Source organism: Anser anser, assembly GCF_964211835.1.
Source record: "Anser anser genome assembly, chromosome: 7".
NCBI lineage: Eukaryota > Metazoa > Chordata > Aves > Anseriformes > Anatidae > Anser > Anser anser.
In genome coordinates, this window is record NC_139727.1 from 5,032,560 (window position 1) to 5,053,897 (window position 21,338).

Consider the following 21,338-nt stretch of genomic DNA (forward strand, 5'->3'; position numbering starts at 1 on the left):
CGAGTGCTCTGAGCTCTGGTATCTGTCAGTAGCTCACCAAAACAGGCTGTCACCGCTCAATGCTACCTAATAGGGAGGAGGAGAGAAACACCTTGCTCTGATTGTGAGCTGTACCTAGTACAGCTTACTCATCTCCTATGTAGAGGAGATTTACTATGTATGCTTACTCATCATCTATGCAGAGGTAGTGGGCACTTACTCATCTCCTATGTAGAGGTTGGGCCAGACTTCGTTGACATGAGTGTACTTCGGGCATCCTTTCCAGAAGAGTCGCTCCAATTCAAATGCACCTGGGGTACAGTAATCCTCATCGGGATCTACTTTGATTGCCATGTATGCGTTTTTCTTCCCAGTGTTCAAACCTGCTGATGGCGTTTTGTCCATGGCGTGGTGTGCTCAGGCCGTGCAGGAAGCTGGAATGCAACCAAAACAGAACGTTAAGGCGAGGAAGCACAAAGCCAGCGAGTTCTGCTCTGGTTATGGGGCACTGGGAGCAGCGCTGGCCGGGTGTGAGGTGGATGTACCTGCTGAGTGGCAGACGCGAACTGTCACCTGGATTTCTGCCTGCCCTGAACCAGGTGAGGAATGCTTTGTGTGAGCTCACCAGCAACAGGAACAAAAGCAAAGGCGAAGTGACTGCCAGAGTTTGATTGCCACTGGGAATTTGTTTCTTGGAAAATCCACTGGTAAGAATTTGGCAGGTGTAGCAGCCTGATCCAAGGAATCTGGAGTAGCTCATAGAACTCAATGGAGGAAATGTAAGATGTGGTCTTATCATTAAGTGCAGGTCTCCTAAAGGCTTCTCCTGTACGTGATTTTCAGCAACCCAGTGAGATCGAGCATGCCCATTCAGGTCAGTGCTGAGTGCACCACTTCTGTACATTCAAGATCTTACTGCAGACCTGCACAATGAACCACGCAGGCTATTTCCGGGAACAAGAGTTTGCTTTTTAGCATCAATTCCCTTCCTACTGACTGACAAAATATTGTTTAGCAGGGTGGGCTCTTGCTAAGGAGCAAGAACCTCCTTCTTTCCAGGCTTTCAGGCTTACTATTTTTATTTTCATTTTTTAAATGTAGATGCACACACACCGAGTGGTAGGAGGAGCACTGATAAGCATGTAGTATAGAAGGGAACAATGGTGTGATGTTAACTTGTAGCTAAAATCAGAGTATCATTAACATTGCGTAGAACAACATGTTTCTTGGACATGCTATCGTGTGTCAAATTTATCTGCTAGTATTGAATGTTTTGGTGTCAGCTTTTTGCACCTCTTCAAGCTCCAGATTTTCTTCTGCCTGCTGTGATTTCCTCAGCTGCCATCCTGATTTAGTGTTCCCTTATATGGTTGGCATCCCTCAGTTGCTGGCTCATTAGTTGTACCCCAGTTACGTGGTCTTCATCCTCGCTGCTTCCCTTCAGGGCTGTGCCTCACTAAGGAAGTGGGCACTGACACTATGAGCAGTGGGAGCTCACAGAGCAGCCTGGAGCTGGTGGGTGAAGCTAAAGGCTTGTCTATGTGATGACCACTGACTGTCTTGAGTCACAGGACCTTCCCCATCCCTGTTGTTACGAAGACACTGCCATAGGATGTGGCAGGGAACATAGGTTTATGAGAACATTTTTGTCCCTTGAACAGATTTTGTTACTTTGCTGTGTGATTTTTCTTTTTTTAAATCTGTGTTTAACTTTCCTGGTCCTGTGCAGCTGAAGGACCTTGGGTGGAACCAGTGAAGTGTGTGTGACATGGGAACCCTTGCACCAGCAGCAACCGTGCCAGCTGCGTGTGCAGTACAGCTGCAGCAGTGCAGTGCTGCACTCATGGGCTCAGGCATGGCACTGCCCTGTCCTGACAGACACGGCAGCTGGCATCCCCACGTGATGTGTTGGGTGCCTTTAGGTCAGGGTTTTTTCGAATTCTGTTCATTTTTAGGTTTTTGATTACTTGAGGAAAAAATTGCAGGGAGAGAGTAGTGACTCCCACATTTTGTTTTTGTTGGCAACTGGTGACATTTGTGGCCTTTTCAGGACAAAAATCTGGGTAGTTACAGAGCTCTCCTGCAAGCAGGATGACCCTTTTTCACTGACATCCTGCATACCCAGAGGGGTCGGTTCGTTGGCTTGGGCTCTTTTGTGCCTGTCATGTTCTGTTTCTCTGTAGGACTTGAAAAAGCCAAGCAATGCCTGGTTTCGCACTCCAAAGCTAGACAAGATTGTGGAGTCAGTTTTTGTTTGGCACGTATACACCTTTGTTCAAAAATTGGCTTGCTTTCACTGGCAAGGGGATCTATCTTTCAGCCAAGCTTCCTAAAACATGATGATGTTTAGCTAAGTGGTCCTCTGAGATGCATAAGGGGCTCTGAGAATTTGTTTTTAGCAAACTTGCCTTGTGCTCAGTCTTATGTGCCTGTGAGTAACGCGAAGTCCCATTTCTGGGCCTCCGGTAGCTATTCCCTAGAAGTGCCCTTTTCCTTTCAGGGTTATGTTAACTCTACATGCAGACCCAACAAAGTAAATAATGCTGGACTGTCAGAGATACAAATCTAACGCTGTCTGACTTTGAAAGTGAACAGGCTGTTATCTAGAACTTGATAAGAGAGACTATTTGTCTAGTAAGGAATTATCTTCGCGTGAGAGCCTTGATGCCGAGGGACTGACTGAGCGTTTATTCATGGCTCTGTAAAAGGGGAGGGGAGGAAGAGAGAGAAATGAAATCAGTAGTTATGTTTGGTAGCCACAGCACATGGGTCTGTTACAGCAGCAGTCCTGCTCTGAGACTGCAGACCTCAAAACAGGACAACTACATCTGCAAACGATCGTTTGTGGTACTGTAACACCATTTTAGTCTGAAGCTTGGTTAGTTCTCTAAACGTTAGACCTATGAGAAGTACTCCTCTCTCTGTCGTGGGAAGCCATATGCTCCTTGAACTTTGTTTTTTATTCCTTGCCAATGTTATCTACTGCAGGGATTTTTAAATTGATTTAGAGCACAAGCAAGCATCAGTTGAAATTCCTCTAATAAAAGATGTATTTGGGATTGACTCTAGACTAAGTAACAGAGTTTGACTAGGAGGAGGGGGAGAAAGGGGCTGGTGAGCTACCTGAGCTCTGGAATTAATTCCCATGAAGTATTTGGGTGGGGAAGAAGACAGAGAGGTTTGTTTCTATGCAGGAACCAGATATCTCACCTCATCTCTCACTGACTGCCCTGCACACACTGAACGGAGCTGAGGGAAGACCGTTCCCTTGGCCAGCCTGCTTGGACTAGGAAGAAGAAAATTGACTGGATTTTTTTGGTGCTTGTCCTTATTGCTGTTGTGGATATACAGGTGACTTGGCCTAAGACAAGCCCTGACAGTGAAGCCTCAGATGTGTTTTTCAGACCTGTGGGGTGGGAGGCTGTCCCCTGCAGGGCATTAGGCCGGTGCAGCTGGGTGGCATGTGGGGTTACCTCTGTGCAGGTACCCTGGGGCAGGCTGCCACCGCTGCTGCTGCTCCTTCTGGGCCAGAATGGTGCCGCCTTGTTTTGGGGGATGTAACCTTGGATGTGAAAGCTATCTGGGGTAGGGCTGGTCCTTGTGCCCATTCTGTAAGGGACAGTGCACCCTGCTTGCTCCTGGAGGTGCTGCTCCAGCACAGGGAGTCAGGTGGCAGGAGCTGTTGTCCCAGTGAGGTTCTCCTCCTCAGAAAGCTATGCAGCCTGCGTGTCCCCATCCTATCCTTCCCCTGTGACCAAGCCACAGCTCCTCTCTTGCTTTCTGCTGTGCCAACCAAGGCTAGGCCACGTGAGCTGCCCTTTGCTGCTGCGCCTGCAGTGGCCAGTCACCAGCTGCATGCCGGGGACGCCTCGGTGGGACCAGGGCACACTTCTAGAGCTGGCACAATTTGCCTGCCTCATTTTGCAGGTTCTGCTTCTCAATCCAGCATGCAAATATAATGCTGAACTGCTGGTGCTCACCAATTATGCTGTCATGGACTTAAGTGTATTATCAGAACAAGGATTATAAAAATTCAGTCATCTGCATTTTTATACCCTAATCTTTCTCTTCATAAATAAGACCGAAGTGCATGTTATCTAATGAATTTTATTTGTTAATCACTTGGATGGCTGGAATATTTTTCCCCCTTGGGTTATGCGTATATAAATGAAAATATTGTTAGTGATTTCACAAAATGGTAATTCAGAATAATGGAGAGTTAATCCTCTTTTCATTAGCGAGCCACTTCAGGACATACACTGTGGCAAATTACTCTGCATTTTAAGTCATTCTCGAGTGCTGTGCACTAGAAAAAAACATTAAACTATTTTTGCATTGATAGAAGTAATTGTGTGGCTAATTTGGATAAGCAGCATGCATTAGGCAAAGCAAAGGAATCTCTTCTTTATATTCGCTATCCACTCTACAGCTGCCAAATGGAATTGTTTATAGTGCTTTTTAGCTTATTTTATTTTTAACAAAACGGGGAGGGAGTAGAGCAAGCGTAAGGAAGGGGAAAAGAAAACCTGCCAGTCTGTCTGCTGTTTAATTCACAGAGGGAACACAGTCTAGTGGCTGGAGCAGTGATACGGCCATTAAAGGTTTCCTTTCTGCACCTTGTTCTTGGTCCCTTGAACTACTCAGATGTTCCCAGGAAAGCCTTGGGAAGGTGCAGGATGTAAGGGCCATTTTTCAGATGTGTACAACAGGAGGGACGTGCCCTGCCACCCCAGAGCTGCAGGGGGTTAGCTAATACTTATGGAGGCAGCAGCCACAAGCCCTACGGTTCAGTAATCCCACAGATGTGGGGCAGGAATCGAGGCTCATATTTAGATGTGAACGTCAGAGCTGCAGTGATGGCGTGTACGTTTCTAATGCTGGTTTTCCAGATGTGGTGGAAGTTTCTGAGTACTTTGAGACTGAAAACTATAAGTCATTATCTGCATCACAAAATACTATTTTTCTGAATATTTTTGGCTCTTTGTGCTGTGCAGGTCTTGTATATTATAGATGCCAAACAATTTGGCAAGATTCATGCCTGGGAGTTAAGATCCAAGTCAGCTGTAGAAATTTAAAAAGAAAAACAAAAAGCGGAGGTGCAGAGTAAAGGACTGTATTTCTTTGTCCTTTGCAAGGACCTATGCACCCTCTCCCCTTTCCTGCCTCCAGCCCTGACCCAGGAGGAGTTCCTCTGAGTAGCTGCAGTCACCCCAAGCATGTGTACCCTGGCTGCCAATGTAGGGCTGTGTTTGTGTGCCTGAGGCAGGCTGTATATCGTCAGTAAGGTCAGAGCCCAGTGGTGGTGGTGTGCTGTACAAGTGTGCAATGATACGGGCTAAACAAAAGGTGGGAAGAAAAATGGAGACAGAAGGTGATTTTTCTTCTTTCCTTCAGAAGGAACAACTGTAATGCTATTAGCTGTTCTGGACTGCCTGACGTTGACCACAGGACTTCCCTGCCTCAACGCCTATTTCAGTCCATATTTATATAGCAGAATATTTTACGTTCTTTACCACCCATGTTTCCTGCTCTTGGGAGCTTTCCCAGCCCATATTAACATCAGTCACCTTTGCCAGTGGGGCTTTTTTGGTGCTGGCTTTATTAAATCTAATTTGGTGCATACAAGTGTGTACTAGCTTTAGTTTTGTACTCAGATGCTTTTTATCTAATAAGCATTGACTAAAAGGTACTTCTCTGTGAAAATATCAAACAATTGCAAAATCTGCTGGTTTAGCTGGGAATGAAAGGTCTTCAGCATCCTGCAAACACCTGAAGGATCGAATTTATCTTTTCCCATGAGCATTAAACTTGAAAGATGAACAGTAAAATGAGGAGGAAAAAATACACCCTGTAATTACGGTTAAGAAATTATTTTTGTGCGTGAGGTGCTTGTTATTGAAAAATGTTTGCAGTTTTCTGTTTTGATGTTGTATGGGAAGCTGACATTTGAATGTTTTTATTTAGTAGGAGGAATTTAGCTGTGCTAAAATCAGAGGACACTGAAATCAGGGAACATCTGTCTTCCAGGGTTCCATACCTGAGTTTTGCAGACAACTGCAGAAATAATGCTTGTATTTTTATTTACTTATTTTTTCAGTTTAATAGCCACCTAAGATAAGATCTTGGACAGAAAGCATCTGTAACAATGGTGTGCAAGAGAGGGAAGTACCTGACAGGACGTAAGGATGAAGAATACAAGTTCTCATATGCTTTCAGAAAGATGCACAAAAGACTTGAATCTAATTTACTAACCTTTCTCCATGTAAGCACTTTCTCAGTGCTAAAGGGAGACAAAAATCAGCTCTAATGACTGAGGGTCTCCAGAAATAGCAAGAGGGATTCTATCAAGTGAGTTCCTGAATTCTTAAGAAAAGTTTTTTTTCTTTCCCTTCTAGCCAGCATGCAAGCTACATACTTCCTTTCAGGACAAAAAAAGTACTTACCCTTTTTTGAGTATGACTAAGCAGAGAGTTGTTTTATGCACTGGAAAGTTCTCCTTGCAGAAGTCAATGTGCTTGCTGTCTGGAGTGCAGTGTTTACACTTGGGAGGAATATAAACAGTGCTTTGGTTTCTAAGTTTTTCATGACTTGAAGTGCATCAGCTGAGCTGAGAGCTGGTGAGCTGCAGTAACAAAAGCCTGCTTTGTTGGATGGTTTAAGTAGATGAATTTGAAGGTGGTGCTCCCTGTTATGCCACCCCTATGACATTTTGCTCAGGCTCCACAGGCTAGCAATAGCCACTAAGAGATGTGTGCTTTCCTGTGTAAACCTGACGCTTGTTGTGCCTCAGAGGAATGAGATACAGTAAAGCAAAAGTTCTTTGGATGTTTTTTTTCTAACACTAGACCAAAAAAAATATTAATTTTGTACAAATATTTCTTGGAAGGGAGGAGGAGCAAGTCTTTACAAAAGAATCTTTCTCTAAAAAGAGCCCCAAAAGAATGAAGCGAAGTGCTGCACATAAAAAACTGGAAATACTGGGGTACCTGCAATATATTTAAGTAAAGAATTACACAACCCTATGTTCCTATCCCAGTCCTGACAAAAAGCTGTCATTTACTTCAGTTTCTTTATTTTACCCCATCATTTTTATGCTTGAAGCATTCAGGGACTGTAAAATAGTTCTTGCAATACATTTGTCTTTAAACAGTTTTAAAAGTAGAAGACTCATAGCCTATGTGTAATTATTTCCCAAAGCCTCTTGCTGTGAATATTCAAAACTACCAGTTATTTCAATGAATTTCTAAGTCACTGATGACTCTTGAAAAACTTACTTTTGCTCTCATTCTTTGTTGCCTGAACTGGTTAATTTAAAACAGATGAAGCTGAGATTTTGTTAAATATTTTTGGGAGTGCCCAAAGAAACTTAAACACAGTGTCATCTGAGAGAATTGTAATTGAATTGGAAAAGTTAGATTTAACTGGGAGGGTGGAGGGATTATCAAAGAAAAAACATTCTGGGATGGATGTCACAAAATGCTTGGAAAACTGCATTTTGAGAACCATCTTTTAAAATTATAATTGAAATTTCCCCTCTAATATGAATACAGTTTTAGAACCTCATTTCCGATTTTATATATTAAATTTCTGTAATAGGGCCACTTTATTTTTAAAATAATAAATTCTACTTTCTGAGCCTTTTTGATTCTGTAATGGTTTTAAGCTTTTTTCTCTGCAACACCCTTGGAAATAGAGCTGCCTTGGAAAGTTTGCCAGCTCTCAGTCGTTTCCCTGGTTTACCAAACTAGATTATAATAGGAAGCAAAGGAGCACAAGAAAAACATCAGAAAACTTGTATTGATCAGGCTTACCTGTGAGCTTGGGCAGGTGCTCTAGGTGGCTGGGCTCTGTGAAGTGTGGCAGGACGACAAAAGAAGCCTTACCGACTTTGAAACTGGAGCCTATTTTTAGAGTAGGATTTGCTGACTCTGACCTTGAGTGCTACCCACTCCAAAGGACGATCTTTACATCTGCTTGTAAAAGTATTCCCTGATGTGACCTGAAACATTAAACCTGGCAATTTAGTTACCTAGCCTCAGTGTGACTAAGGTAATGGGGTGTCTGTGGGTTGACTACAATAAAACAAAAGCCATCTTTTTATTGTCTTGTCTCCTTGTCAAGCCCAATGCTAAGTTTACCACTGCATGTGTGGTAGGAGCATTTCACTGCTGCTTTCTGCTGTGCTATACAGGAATGATTTGGTGTTGGCACAGCAGTAGGATGGCACCTGTGTGCAAAGATCTTTATCTCCTGCTTGTGTACCACCAGACAGCCACCTTCCCCTATGGTGCTACCTGTGTCTGACCAAAGGTTCAGGTTGCCCAAGTGTTTTTTCAAAAGTACCCGGGTCTCAAGGTAGGTGCCATGAAGTTTCAGTGGGACTTGTGTTTCAGTTTCTTGGTTATTTGTAATGTTAGTGCACATCTTCCCAGCCCCCTCTGTCTCCCCTCCGCCCCACGTTTAGAAGCTGGAAGTCGGTTCCAGAAGGAGCAGGCCCAGACTTGGTCATGGCCTGTGGCTAATACTGCAGTACAGATGTGAAGGAATAACAAACAGTTTCAGTTCAAGTTCTGGGCATTGGTTTTGCTGCTGTTTCATGCTAACAGCAGCACTCCAGCCAGCTTTCTGTATTTCAGAGCAGCCAAGCTCCTCCCTGCCAATTATTCAGATAGTCACTCTTAAAATGCGAAAGAGCGTAGATGTTAGAAACCCGCTGTGCCTTCTAAGTTACCTCAGAAGGTTGTTGTGCAAATTAATTCTGTACGGATAACAGGGAAACTTGGCGGAGGAGGGGATACAGACCCTATATAACAGAAACTAGCACTGGTTGTTTTATTTTTATCCCTGTAGGTGACCCAGTATGGGGGAATATAGGTAAAGCGATATGGCAGAAGGGCAGTGCTGGCAAGAAGAGGCTATGTAAGGTGTGGGATCCGGGCTCTGTGGGCGCGGGACAGGCAGTGGTCTCTCGCTTCTCTCAGGCAGTTGCTCTGCCAGGTTGTCTTCTGATGTCAGATCGATGGCATGACAGTGTGTTGTGGTATCGCTTTTTCAGGCGGGCATTTTGAGTGCCGGGAATATTATGCTGAAACAGAAGTGTTTGTTTGTCTGCCTGGCTGTCAAAACAATGCAGGCCCTTGTGCCCCCTCTCTGTGGGGTCCCGAGAATGTGTAGGGAGGGATCATTCACCTCCTGGAAGTGTGCTATTTTTGGGACCATTCGTGTGTGTTTCCATTAGTTTTGCTTTTGTTAGGTTTAAAATATTAGCTGCTGAGATGTTTTGAGAACAGCCAGTGACTTAGAGTGCTTTGGAGCCTGAACACATGGGAAACGTGACAGGAAGGCTCTTATTTTGAAAGACGTAAGCACCTGCCCTCTGAAAAGTTGAAGAGTTGCCTTGGGCTCCTAAAAGCAGATGTTTGCCATGTTATTGGTCATTTCTGAAAATCTTAGCTAATCTGCCGATAGTGCTTTGAACATATGGATCACTCCGCCTTCCTGGAGCTGTGCATGAATTCGACCCTCTCAGTTGCTCTCCTTCAGCCTGCAGGTCCCTGCTGGTGGCAGTCAGCTCTTGCTTGTGGTCGCCCACTGGTCCCACTGCCTGGCTTAGCAAAGCAACTGCATCAGGGAACGTTGCCCTGGGGCAAAACTCTTTATCCCGTTATTCTTCGTGTATATTCTAAACACACGGGTCAACCAAGAGCAGTGCCAGGCTCTGCTCAGATGCATGGTAAAAGGCAATTCATCACCTGGAGAGCTAATATTCAAGGTTAGAGATAAACCTCAGGTGCCAAAAGGAGGACACCCAAGTGGAATGAGCAATACGTTGGCTGGAAAGATGCCATAGACCAGCTTTGGAGGTGGTAGTTTTTGCAGCAGAGTTGGGAGCTGTGAAAGGATGAGAACTGAAGTCCCCCACCCTGGGGGGAAGTGGGGTGAGGGTGGAAGGAAGCAAAAGCCTTTTTTCTTAATCTTGGAAGGACTGAACTTCTTCCACAAACACTGGGTGAAGAAAAAGAGAGGGGGGAGAAATGGTAGATTTCTGGCCAGACCACACTAGAGCTACAGTTGGAAAAATCTGACGTGCTGTTTTCTAAGGTTTGAAATTTTAGTGTTAGTTTTGAGTAAAAGCTTTGAGTAAAGTTCTGCTTTAGAAGACTTCCCTCCCCCACACCAACCTGGTGGACTGGAAGATTTCCTCTTTGCTACAAAATATGCTATTATTTGGAAAAGCAGTGTTTTTAGCAATTGCATGGGAAGAATAAGTGTATAATTACATGAGATTGTCCTAATGGACATTTGCAGCTGTACTGAGATGCTAACAGCATGCAGAAACCATTATGTTTCCAGTTGTTTGGCAAAAGTTGAGAAACTTTATATATATATTTTAAAGTTAACTGTAAAGTAAATCCAGATGGTTCTCTCTTGCACAGACAGGCAGTCTTCAAACTAGACATATAGATGTAGCCTGGCTATAACTTCTTTTCATTACTGCAGATAGAGAGAAATGTTTTAAAAGACTGTGCACCCTCTTCACAAAATGCTCTGTGCCCTTGATTCTTGCTGAAGTCAACTAGCGTTGATGCAGCACTACATAAAACTTGTTGGACAACACCTTGCATGCATGAGGATCTAGCTGAGCGCTGTGTGTCAAATCCCTTGTTTTACTGAGGTATGGCTAATGGCCCCACCAGGGGCTGGAATCTGCTGAGGCAGGCGTTGCAGATCCATAAAGCATAGAGGACGTGTAACCTGCTGTTTGAAGTTGAGTTTGTTCTTCTCTCTCATCTAGTTAAGGACTACCAGAAGAATTGGTGGTTTGCCTAGTTTGGGCTGGTGATGTGTTCAGAGTTATATTTGAGTCTTTAATAAGCTTTGTCTGTTGTGTTCATTGCTTTACTTCAGTTAGGCATGCTTCTTGCTAGCTTCTATCAGCAGGGAATCAAAACGATGTTGACTCAGGAGACCATCCTGCAAATCAAATCAGAAGGAAAGATTTAGTACATAGGGCAAGGATTTCAGTGCCTGGGTGACTTAAGACAAACCATTAGGAGCATTTCTGAAATTCTGAAAAGAGGGTGAACTGAAAGACCTATCATAAATGATAGGCTTTGGTTATGTTCCTTTTTATGTTGTTTTTCCTCAGTCAATAAACGAGTATTTGTGTAGGTAAGAGTTGATATTGTTTGTCCAAGTAGTATAACAGGTGGAAATATAGCTTTGAGTTTCTTAAGCAGTAGTATTATCAGAAGGGTAATGGATTTGACCTGGTATGGGTCAAATTTACTGACTGGTGTGTTTCTTGCTGTGTCTCTGGCAGGACTAATAACCCAACAGTCTTGATGGCTGTTCTTATAAGACAATATTTTGAGGCTGGGGCAAAGCCAAGTCCCTGGGAGCCAGGAGTGAAGGACCCTGGTCCTGAACAAGGTTCCTTAGGTTTGTGGGAAGTGAACAAGAAGGCTTGTTCACTGTTCTGCTTTTTCTCTCACTGTCAGCAGAAAAAGCGTTCTGGGAGATGTGCATTCAAGTAGAGTAGAAATCCCAAGGCACAATAATGTGAAAATAAAGGATGAGGGCTTTCTTGTAATCCGCCCTTACTGCAGAATAGTGGGAACAGGAAGAGCCAGAGGCCCCAAACTACTTACTCCCTATTTCTCAGTCAGTGCTAAGGGAAAGCCCTGTGAGAAGAGCACCTGCCAGAGAAATCCTATAGAGAGAGAGAGAGTATTAACCAGTGAGTAAGTTCTTCTGTGTTGTGCAGTGCAGGACATCCTGACGTGCCCCAGAGGTCCAAAAATCAAGCACCTCCAATTGCTCATAGCATTTAAGCTACCCTACAAGGAAAATGGCATTGCCAAAATTCAAGGTATTTCGTCTTTTACATGCCAAAGTATTACACGCAGGATTGCACTTGAATTTTCTTGATGACAAGTTGGGAAACTGCCACAGTTTTTCTACTCTCATTGTCTGTTGGGGTGAGAAGGTTTTTTCTTCTTCTCTGTATTCTTACCCACATGTTGCTACAGAGATTTCAGAAATGTGTGATCCAATCTATTCCCTAAGTATGGCATATTAAAAAATAAAAAAGTAAAAAAAAAAAAAAAAAAAGGTACTTGGTATGTAACTCTGATCAGACAGTTTTGTCCAGGCATGCTGAGAGCAGGTTTCGGGTCAGAGTAATCTCATGGTATATTGAGTGCCAAATCTAGACTTAAATGGAGCTGAGAGACAGAAATTGGATTGATGCTTGCTATCCTCTTGGTGTGGGCTCCTGGCTCGCTGGCATTGTAGATGGAGAAACTCCAGAGTTGCTGTGCTGGTGCCATTAGTCCAGCATCTGTAATGCTGACCATGGTCAATAACAAATGCCTTAAAGGGAAGTATGCATAATCTGTGCTCCCTGCTTAGGGGATACATGTGTTGCCCCCCAGAAAAGCTGTTTAATCTCCCCACTCCACTTCCTCAGATAAAGCTTGTCTGGAAGCCTGAAGCATGAACTTTTTATAGCTTTTCCAAAGCCATTTTTTTTCTTATAATGTAAATTGACTCTCCTGGTGGTTTGCTTTATTTATGCAACTATCCAATATTCTCTTTAACTCTTCTGTGCTCTTTGCCTCCAAGTGTTGTGATAATGAGTTCAACAGATTAAATAATGAGAATAACTACACCTTGTAACTGTAACTGGTTTGAGGTTTGTCCCCTTCGCATTTTTTCGGAGCTAGCTTGGGGGAAATTTGCCCGACCACTTGCTCAGGTGCAGCTGTTTTGTGGTGCTCCGAGCATCTGGTCCCGTGGTACCATGTGGCTGCAACCTACTGTCTGCGTAGAAGTAATCAAGTACACTTCATGTCTTAAAACCCCACAACAGCAAAACAATGCCTCGTAATCCACCGGGAATGCTCCACACCACCTCAGGGCAAGTGCCTTTTAATGGCTTTTTGCTCGGAGTTTGATCAGGTTCCAGACTCTTTCAAGCTGAGAACGCCATAAATGTTGGAAGTGAGGTACTCCATTTCAGGGAAAATACAAAAACCAGACTGAGTCGTTCTGTGAAGTAGAACAGAGTTGTTACACTATGAGAGATAGCGAGGCAGCCTTAATAGATGGCATTCAAGTGCAGCTGTTTATGGGTCTTAACTGGTGTTGGCCCACAAAACGCATACTTAGAAAGGAAATCAGGGAAAGCTAACACATGCCTGGGGGCTTTGAAGTTGTTATTATCATCCACATGCATAAGAACGGGAGATCCTCTCTAGTCTAGCAAGTACTGAGAAATGAATGAGTTTGGCTGGCGCGTACATCAAAGGTCTTCACTTGTAATTTGCTTAAGAGATTAAAAATGAAATATGAGGAAATTATCGAGGAAGAGCAAGCTGCTGTTTTTTTCCCCCTTGCATCAGGAAAGAAGAACAATTGAGCATCTATTCTGGCTGAAAGTGATTACCGAAAAGCTTTCTGACAACCTTGAGCAAAACAGCAGTTGAATCTTAGCTTCACTGACATCAAATAAGCATTTGATTTACTGAGACCCAATTGGACCTGTCCAGTGCCAAGGAGTGTCTTTGAGATACAAACAAACTTGATAAAGCTTTTCCTTTAGCCACAATCTCTAAAGCAGTGCATTGCTAGACCATGAAATGTGCTCTGCGTTTTAGGTACCAGAAATATTTTGCTGCAGAAGTAAATGAACAAAACCTTGTGACAAACATTTGAAGCCTGCTGCTGTTTCCCATGCTGTCAAAAGTGATTTTTACTAAGGTTGTTCAAGAGACTGAGTAACCACTGGGAAGGAGGCAGTGTTGTCTGGTGATTACGCCATGGTTGGACTGAGAGATACGAAGGCTTGACAACAGCTGTGATCTTTTGGGACAAAACCGACTATGAATGCTTTTGAGGTGGAATTAAGAAGATTTCTAGTGAGGAGAGAAGTGGCTTTCTAAACAGCTTCCAGCAGGAATGCAGATTGTGAGAAACCCTTGATTTTCAGGGGTTTAAGGAATTATTATTTTTTTTAAGGATCCAGAGATGTTGGCAGAGATCTAGATCATGTAAGTCTTCCCATCCCATGCCTCTTGCTGTTGCCAAGTCAGAGGATTTATGGAATGACTTGGAGCTTCTTAATCAATATCAGATACCTCAAAAAAAAAAAAAGAGCCTTACCTTTTTCAGAGGTGACACAGGAGCTGATAGGTGTTAGTCTGCAGCCCTTATGACCTAGAATCACAACCTGTGATTCTGTGACAATGGCACATGCTGACTGCAGATAATTTCCATGTTCACTTCTGACCTTTCTTTAATAGTGCAAAATCTGTTAAAATTTGCTGACTGTAGGTCCAGCATGTGTTTTGTCACTTTTTCTCTGCTTCACCATGCAAACTGTTATGGAGTGTTCTTGGTCCACATCATAGCATTTAGGTTGGGATTTTACCTGTCCTTTTATGCTCCAAAATGGGGAGTGCTAAAAAATTGTCTGTAACTTTATTGTACATAGAGCAGAAGAGATCGTCAGTCCAGCTCATTTATTATTTTCTATCACTGAGACACAAGGCAGGAGTGTAACAAATGAGTGCATCTGTTTCCCAGTCAGAATTGATCAACAACATTTATGCTCTGAGCATTGCTACTCTTAATTGTTATGCAGTGTTAAAGTATTCATTTTTGTGAAGCCAGCCAGGCTCTCCTACACCTTTCAGCCCATCCACATTACCATGTTAGCACTGAGTATTTTAAGCCTGTAGCATAACCCTTTGCTCTTCCATTAAGATTCCCAAGCAACTGCATTTTTCCACGAATCCATTCAGCCTGCTTTATTCCAGCTGTTGCAGGTGCTGATTTCAGCATGAATTATGGCCGTGATCTGCTACATTTATGAAATGTATTAACAGATATATATCAACAGATAGCAGAGTGTCAACTGAGTGTTTTAAAAGAACATTCATGTTGCAGAATTGCAAGTGAATGAAAATGAACTCAAAATGACAACAGCCCTGAGACAAGTGCCCTGTGCCAGAGAGGAGCATGCAGAGCGGTGGAAGGAAACTCCCGCTGCCTGGTGGTGCAGGGAAGGGCACAGGACGTCGGGAGGAGTAAAACTGGGGGAAAGCTGGGCGAGTGGTCAGCAGGGGGATTTGAAAAATCTTTCCAGGAAAAGAGGACTTGGGTGTGAGATGCAGAACTGAAGTTTTTCAGGAAATTGAACAGGAGCTGATGCCTATTGCAATTATGGTTCCTTTACTATTAGAAAAGTAATATGTATAAATAGTGAATAAAATTACTGCTAAGCATATTTTTGAAATGTCTTGAATTTTTCAGTGATAAGAAAAAGCCTGGTTTTAGAGAGAGAAGTATGCTGCACACCAGAGATAAGTACAGGCTTTACCTATTGACTTATCTCTTTAAAAAAAGGAGGGAGAGAGGGGTGGGGGTGAACCCTAAAGGAGGAAAAACATGAAAGTAGAATACATCAAATATTGTTTCCTTGGAAACAAAAAGGAAGGTTACGTCACAGGGTTCAAGACTATATATAGAAACCTAGCAGTGCAGATGCAGAAGAAACTCTTGTTCCTAGAGGGAAAATTTAGAAATGAGCATGACCTCCCTTTAGACACTGCTGTCACAATGCAGTCAGCACAAGCAGATCTCGAGGACTAGCAGTAAATTTAGCTGCTGGTGTATGACAGTCTTCACTCAATTAGCTGCAGAATTCGGTTCAGGGAACTGGTTCAGTTGGTGACAAGAGGTGCAATTTTCAGACTGCTATAAATACAGCCAGTGTCTCCAGAGCCCTGCTATGCTGCAGTGGCAGAAATTATTAAAAGTCTTCAGCTTGCACTCTTAAGTCCTTCAGGCAGTCATGACAGGTCAGTGAAAACCTCTAGCCCTTATTAATGCTTGTGAAAAGCTACCTAGGTGAAGCATCACTGTGCTCAGGAGCAACAGGCAAGGCGGGAGCTCAGGCTTTTGGACACGATGAGTTGGGGTTCACGGCGTCTGGCACAGGGGTGCCTGTCCCCTCATGTCCCCCTGCATCCTGCCCCGTTTCTGGGATTCTTGATGCCATGGAGTGTTTATACTACTAGTTGCAAAACCAAATAATGTTGTTTTTGTTGTTACAAGTGGGGTCCTTCGGACAATGTCAGGGGTTCATCATAAGCCTTGTATTTAAGTGGTGGTCAACTTTCTCCCTGCTTTTACAGTCAAACTTTCCCCTGTGTGTACGTGTATACAATGCTGCTGAAAAGATAGCTTCAAAATTGGGTGATCTGCACGTCATTTTACAGGCTAAAGCAGTTAAATCTTCTTTCTAAAGACTGAAGCCTTGAATAAATAGCATTATGATGTGGCCTTTCCAGATGTTTAAAAAAAATTGATTGGTTATGGCTCTGTGAGTAAATGATTCCTTTCAAACTGAAACACAGATTTGTTCCATCAGTTTGTATGTGATAACACAGAGCCTGGTCAAATTTCCCCTTTTTGGTGGGAATCATCTCGGTTTGACTGGTGATCTTAGTGTGGCTGGCAGCTCACAAGGGGCTGCTCCTCCCCAAAACCGGCAGAGCAGGGCTTGGAGTTACCAGTAAGTGAAAAGCTTTGCTAAATGTCCCAATGTCAAGGATCTTGATGATGCTGTAATATATATGCATGTATACATCCTTCCCCAGCACTGCTCATTTTAAGGCATAACGAAGTAAATGAAACAGCATGTGCTCCCAGCTGCTTTAGCCCTAGGACATGTCTGTGGTGTACCAGGTGGCAGTGCTCTAGCTCTTGGAGCTTTTTCATGTCTCAACGTGGTACGCACTCCTAAATCTACTGCAGAAAGTCAGCTTTCCTTGGCAGGGGAGAGGAAGAGAAATATAACTTTATTGACCTTGTCAAGAAGATTATGAAAACAATGAACTTTAAAACAAATAATAGTAATAAAAAGATCCCATGCTTTGTAAAGACAATCTCACAATGGAAAGGATGGGGGCGAGAGAGGAGTTCAGAACATCTGGGGCTGGCACAGGTTCAGGTCTTGTTTGGGTTGATGAAGGGGTGATTTGTGTGCATGCCTGAGCCTAGCTGCGATTCTGCATCCAAGGTGGATATTGCCATAGCAAACCTTAAGACTCCAGGTCCCTAATCAGGATAAGATTTGGACTTTGTGATTTGTGTCAATCTTTAGCTTAATCTTATGCCTGAATTAAAAAAAAAAAAAAAAAAAAAAAAGTTGTAAGGGTTGCGGCGTACTTTTAATGGGAAAAGTTGTTGAAGGGATGATGTTTTAACGTTGGTTTTCCTGCCTACACAGTTGCTGTCTTTTCAAAATATCTGCTACTCATTGAGAGCTGGTATTTCAGCCTGCAGTATTTTGCTAGTATAACCAGAGCACTCCAGAAGTGCTCATGTAATACGCTGCGTGGTATAACTACTAGACTATACAGATTTTTTTAGCCTGACATGATTTTTTTTTCTCCCAGGTTTCTTTCTTTCTTATTTCTTTATTTTTTAGCAAGCCAGCACCTTCATTGGCGGGTAGGCATTTCTGAGCATTGGGATGACTGTCATCAGCATGACTAGCCTGATAAAGATATATTAGTATTCATCTGTTGAAATGCTTTTGGATGACTGGCCAGATGGACTGTTACTGCACTGATACTTGACATCTGATCAAAAGGATGCAGAATAGCAAAGATGCAGGTAAATTGACAGCGCATGTCTGTGGTGTGAAGTAGGATGGGGTAGGAGCTCAAGGACTTCCTGGAGGTTATAGTGATCTTAAAGTCAGGTTATAACTACGTGAAAGCAGAACTGAGTCTAATCTAAAGCTTTTTTACTATTATTATTTTATTTTTTCACAATGAAAGATGACAGTAGAAAAAGACATAAGGTGAACTGGAGAGTTGTGAGAATTGATGAAAAGCGACTTCAGAAAAAATCAAATATGTCTTTCTGTTTACTGCCTTCTCCCAATCATTCCCTGCCTCCTTGAAAAGCACCAGGCAGCTATTCTGCCTGATCAGATGAGCCTTTTAAATTAAATCTACTCAGCCTAACGTGTATGCCAGCACTGTTTTCCTTCATACAATTTTCATTTCTTGTAACGTTATGTCTCCTTTGATTCATTTAAATATGCTGAAGATGAAAAAGATGGTCAGTCTGATTAACAATCAGTTGTGTGTTCCAGCCGAGTATCAGCTAATTATGTACAGACAATTAACGGTTCCATCTGAGAAATGTGTTGCATAGGCTTCAAATGTGCAGAGCTGGCAAGGCTGAGATTCCCCTAGGAGAGGTGAAGAGGAGAGCAGCCAGGAGCCCCTGCCTGGCAGTGGTGACATGTCTTCATGAGGGGAGATTTTCTCCTGAAAACCTCTCAGCCAGGCAGCGTTTCCTGATTATTTTTTCTTGCAGTTTTCTTGTCATTGGCTGTTGTAGACTGAGCCCCTTAGAAGTGTTCCTTGCGTAGGTGACTGGTCCAAATCATGTGGACTGAGACTTCCAGGCATGGTCATCACTACAAAAATGCTGCAGCCGATTGGTAGCTATATACATGCCTGGACAGAGGATTAGAAATGCAAGTCAGTGAATAGAACAGAAGGTAAAAAGTAAATATAATTTTCCGGTAGTCTCTGATTAAAAATGCTGTTTCTCTCTCATGAGAATGACTAAGAAAAGTGTCTTCAAGTCCAGTCCTGGTGTCCTGCTGTGTCTCTCTTGTGAATGAGTAATGAAAAATGGCTATTCATTGCTGAATGATTACTTTTCCCCTTCAATGGAGGGGGGAGAACCCTCCAAAATCCAAGTCTTCTATGAGTCCAGCAGACTAAAAGCACCAGGAAACCTCTGGAGGGAAATAAAAAGTTATGAATGGAGAATAAAATATTGGTGTAGAGCAAAAGGGCTGTTGTGTATAAAGAGCAGATGGGAAAATGTTGGGTTTGAAGTTTAAAAGACAAGGATCTGAATCTCATTCAGTTGAGCAGGGGGAAGTGGTTTGGGTTTCCTTTCCTTGGAGGTTGGCTCCATTTGATGAATTGTCGAGATGTGCTATAAATGTTTAAGATTTATAGGAGAGGCTCCAAGTATTACTAATGAGCAGCTAAAAATAGATATGATAGGAAAATATAAACTGACAAACAGATCATCCAGCATAACAATAACTTCATAATCACACAACTGTTGCCAACTGAAGATGGGAGACATTGCATGAAAATGAGCTTTTGTTTTTCACATCTGAAAGTTAAAGAAGTTGGAGTGGAAACAGATGTTCTACAAAACAATGTGTCAGAATAACTCTAGTAACAGCCAGTTGTCACCAGAGCTGAGCAAATAATTCCTTGCTTGCTGTTTGCTGGCTGATAGTTTTCCAATGATGGGTGGGGTTTTGGTAAAGAACTGGTTTCTTTCTTTGTTTTTGTAAGCAACCTAAATGTTTTGGTAGAAGAATATCAATATTTCACTGCTTATAGTTCTGTGCTTCTCAGGTTTTTGGAATTCTTGTCTAAAAGCTGTTGACCCTCAACAAGTAATCTTAAGGGATTTGGTGAATCATTTTGGTTGTAAATTTTTCTGAATAACTCATTGCTGATAGTTAATATTAGACAAACTGATGAATTATAATGCTGAATTATTGAGGAATTAGATGGCTTAGATGTTTGGTCTTCATAAAAAGAGACTTGCAGAGCTCTACTGTCTTTCAGAAGTTTTACACTGGGGCACAACCACAAGAGTAGACTTTATCTAGTACTTAGCAACAAAAAGAGAGTTTGGCTTTTGTTTTCAGATTTTGTCTGCTGAATGTTTCTCTTCCATATGTTTTCAAGTCAACTGGTAATACACGAACAATTTGACAATGGGATCAATTACTCTTGATGCCATTGTGAATCTTGGTCTGTGCTGGGTGCCCCCTGAACACACTGGAAGATCTCTGTGGTTGTGAGGGTGGCTGGCAGCCAACAGGACCCAAGTGCAGCAGCCAGAAGCCCCCACCCCTTAACAAGTGGCATTTTGTGTGAAGGAGGCTCTGCCCATGTCTTAGAAGCAGAGAGCTCAGCTTCTCAGAAATGGGAGCTGAATCCTAGACCTGCTTTAGAATTTCACCTGAAGTTTAGTAACTGATGTTTTTTGTCAGCTGGCTGGATCTTTGCTGTGCAGGTTTTCTCTTTCTACTACTAAGAAAATATTTTGATTTGCAAGGGTATTTCCACTAGGAGATGCTTTGTCTCCAGGGCAACTTCCCTGAGAATGGTCTTAAAAGTTGGTTTATGGAGAGAACTGAATCTTGGTTTTGCAGCCTTTAAATGCCACTTTAGATAGTAATAAAAATATTTTATTCTTATACTGTTTTTGCCCTTACTTGACACCTTCTTATTTTCTGAAAACTGGGGAGCCATGCAGGTGTACTCAAGGACTTGATAAGGAAAATGTGGGCCTCAGTGTAACTTTGCAATCGAGTGCGAAAACATTAGATGGGACACCACATGGCCGCCTCACAGAAGGGGCTCTGCAACAGGGCACAAAATGGCTACCAGAGGAGAAGCAAGGAAAAGAAGGGATTTTTAAAGGGTGAGACAGGAATAAGGCAGCCTGAATAGCCAGGGCTGTTGAGCATGAGGGTGATGGAGGGATGTTCTGGAGACAGAAGCAGGAGGAGGAGAGCCAGAGCCAGATCCTCAGCTAACATCACTGGGTATTTTTAGGAGCACTTCCTGAAAGTGCTCTCAGTGTATAAACAGACGAGGTTCCAGGAGGTATAACTCCTGCAGGTATAACTCAATGATGCTTGTACCACAAATAGTACGCTGCAAAGAGCAAGTTGTTTGACTTTATTAGAACTACAGCCTCCTGCAACGGATCAAGGATCAAGTTTATAAGCAAAGTAATTGTAGCTTGAGGAAAACTTAACTGTTGAAAGCCTTGCAGGCCATAGATTCCTGTTTGACTTGGCTTCAGGAGCTGCAGATACTCTTTGGATGTCAGGGTATGAAGTAGATTTGCAAAGCACATGCTATTTTGAAGCTCCTCTCTGCAGTAAGATGTACCCCAGCCTTGTGATCAAGGAAACACATGAAATAGAAAATAGGAGGAGGAAGATAACATCTGGCAAGTGGACTTGACAGTGCTTTGCAGTTCTAGAGGGACTGGCAGGAGCTGGGCAGATCTGATCCCAACAACAGAATTAGGCAGCAGAAAATCACCTGGTCTTGTTGTGCAGTGCCAAACCTCAAGCAGAAGTGGGAGCCGCTGGCTCACATGGAACAAACCTGTGTAATGCAGAAACATAAATTTCCTTGCACCTGCAAGGAAAAGGCTGACACTCTTAGCTGTCGCCACTGCACCACATGGCGTTGTACCTGGACAATGTCCTG

At 43.0% G+C, this 21,338-nt stretch overlaps 1 protein-coding gene across 3 annotated transcripts in view; it reads right to left on the bottom strand.

Annotated features, from left to right (window-relative positions):
• Positions 1–20,715, bottom strand: part of DUSP29 (dual specificity phosphatase 29) — a 37,367-nt gene extending 16,652 nt beyond the window's left edge. The window contains exons 1-2 of one of the 3 annotated variants that reach the window (XM_083844708.1): positions 7,791–20,715; positions 200–413 (exon numbers count right to left, since the gene is read on the bottom strand). In XM_083844708.1, the coding sequence (XP_083700834.1) occupies positions 200–384 (185 nt within the window). In that variant the 5' untranslated portion in view covers positions 385–413; positions 7,791–20,715. Of the gene's footprint in view, positions 1–199 lie in introns of all 3 variants that reach the window. The other 2 variants (XM_083844710.1, XM_083844709.1) reach the window with 2 other exon arrangements.
• Positions 20,716–21,338: the final 623 nt, after the last annotated feature.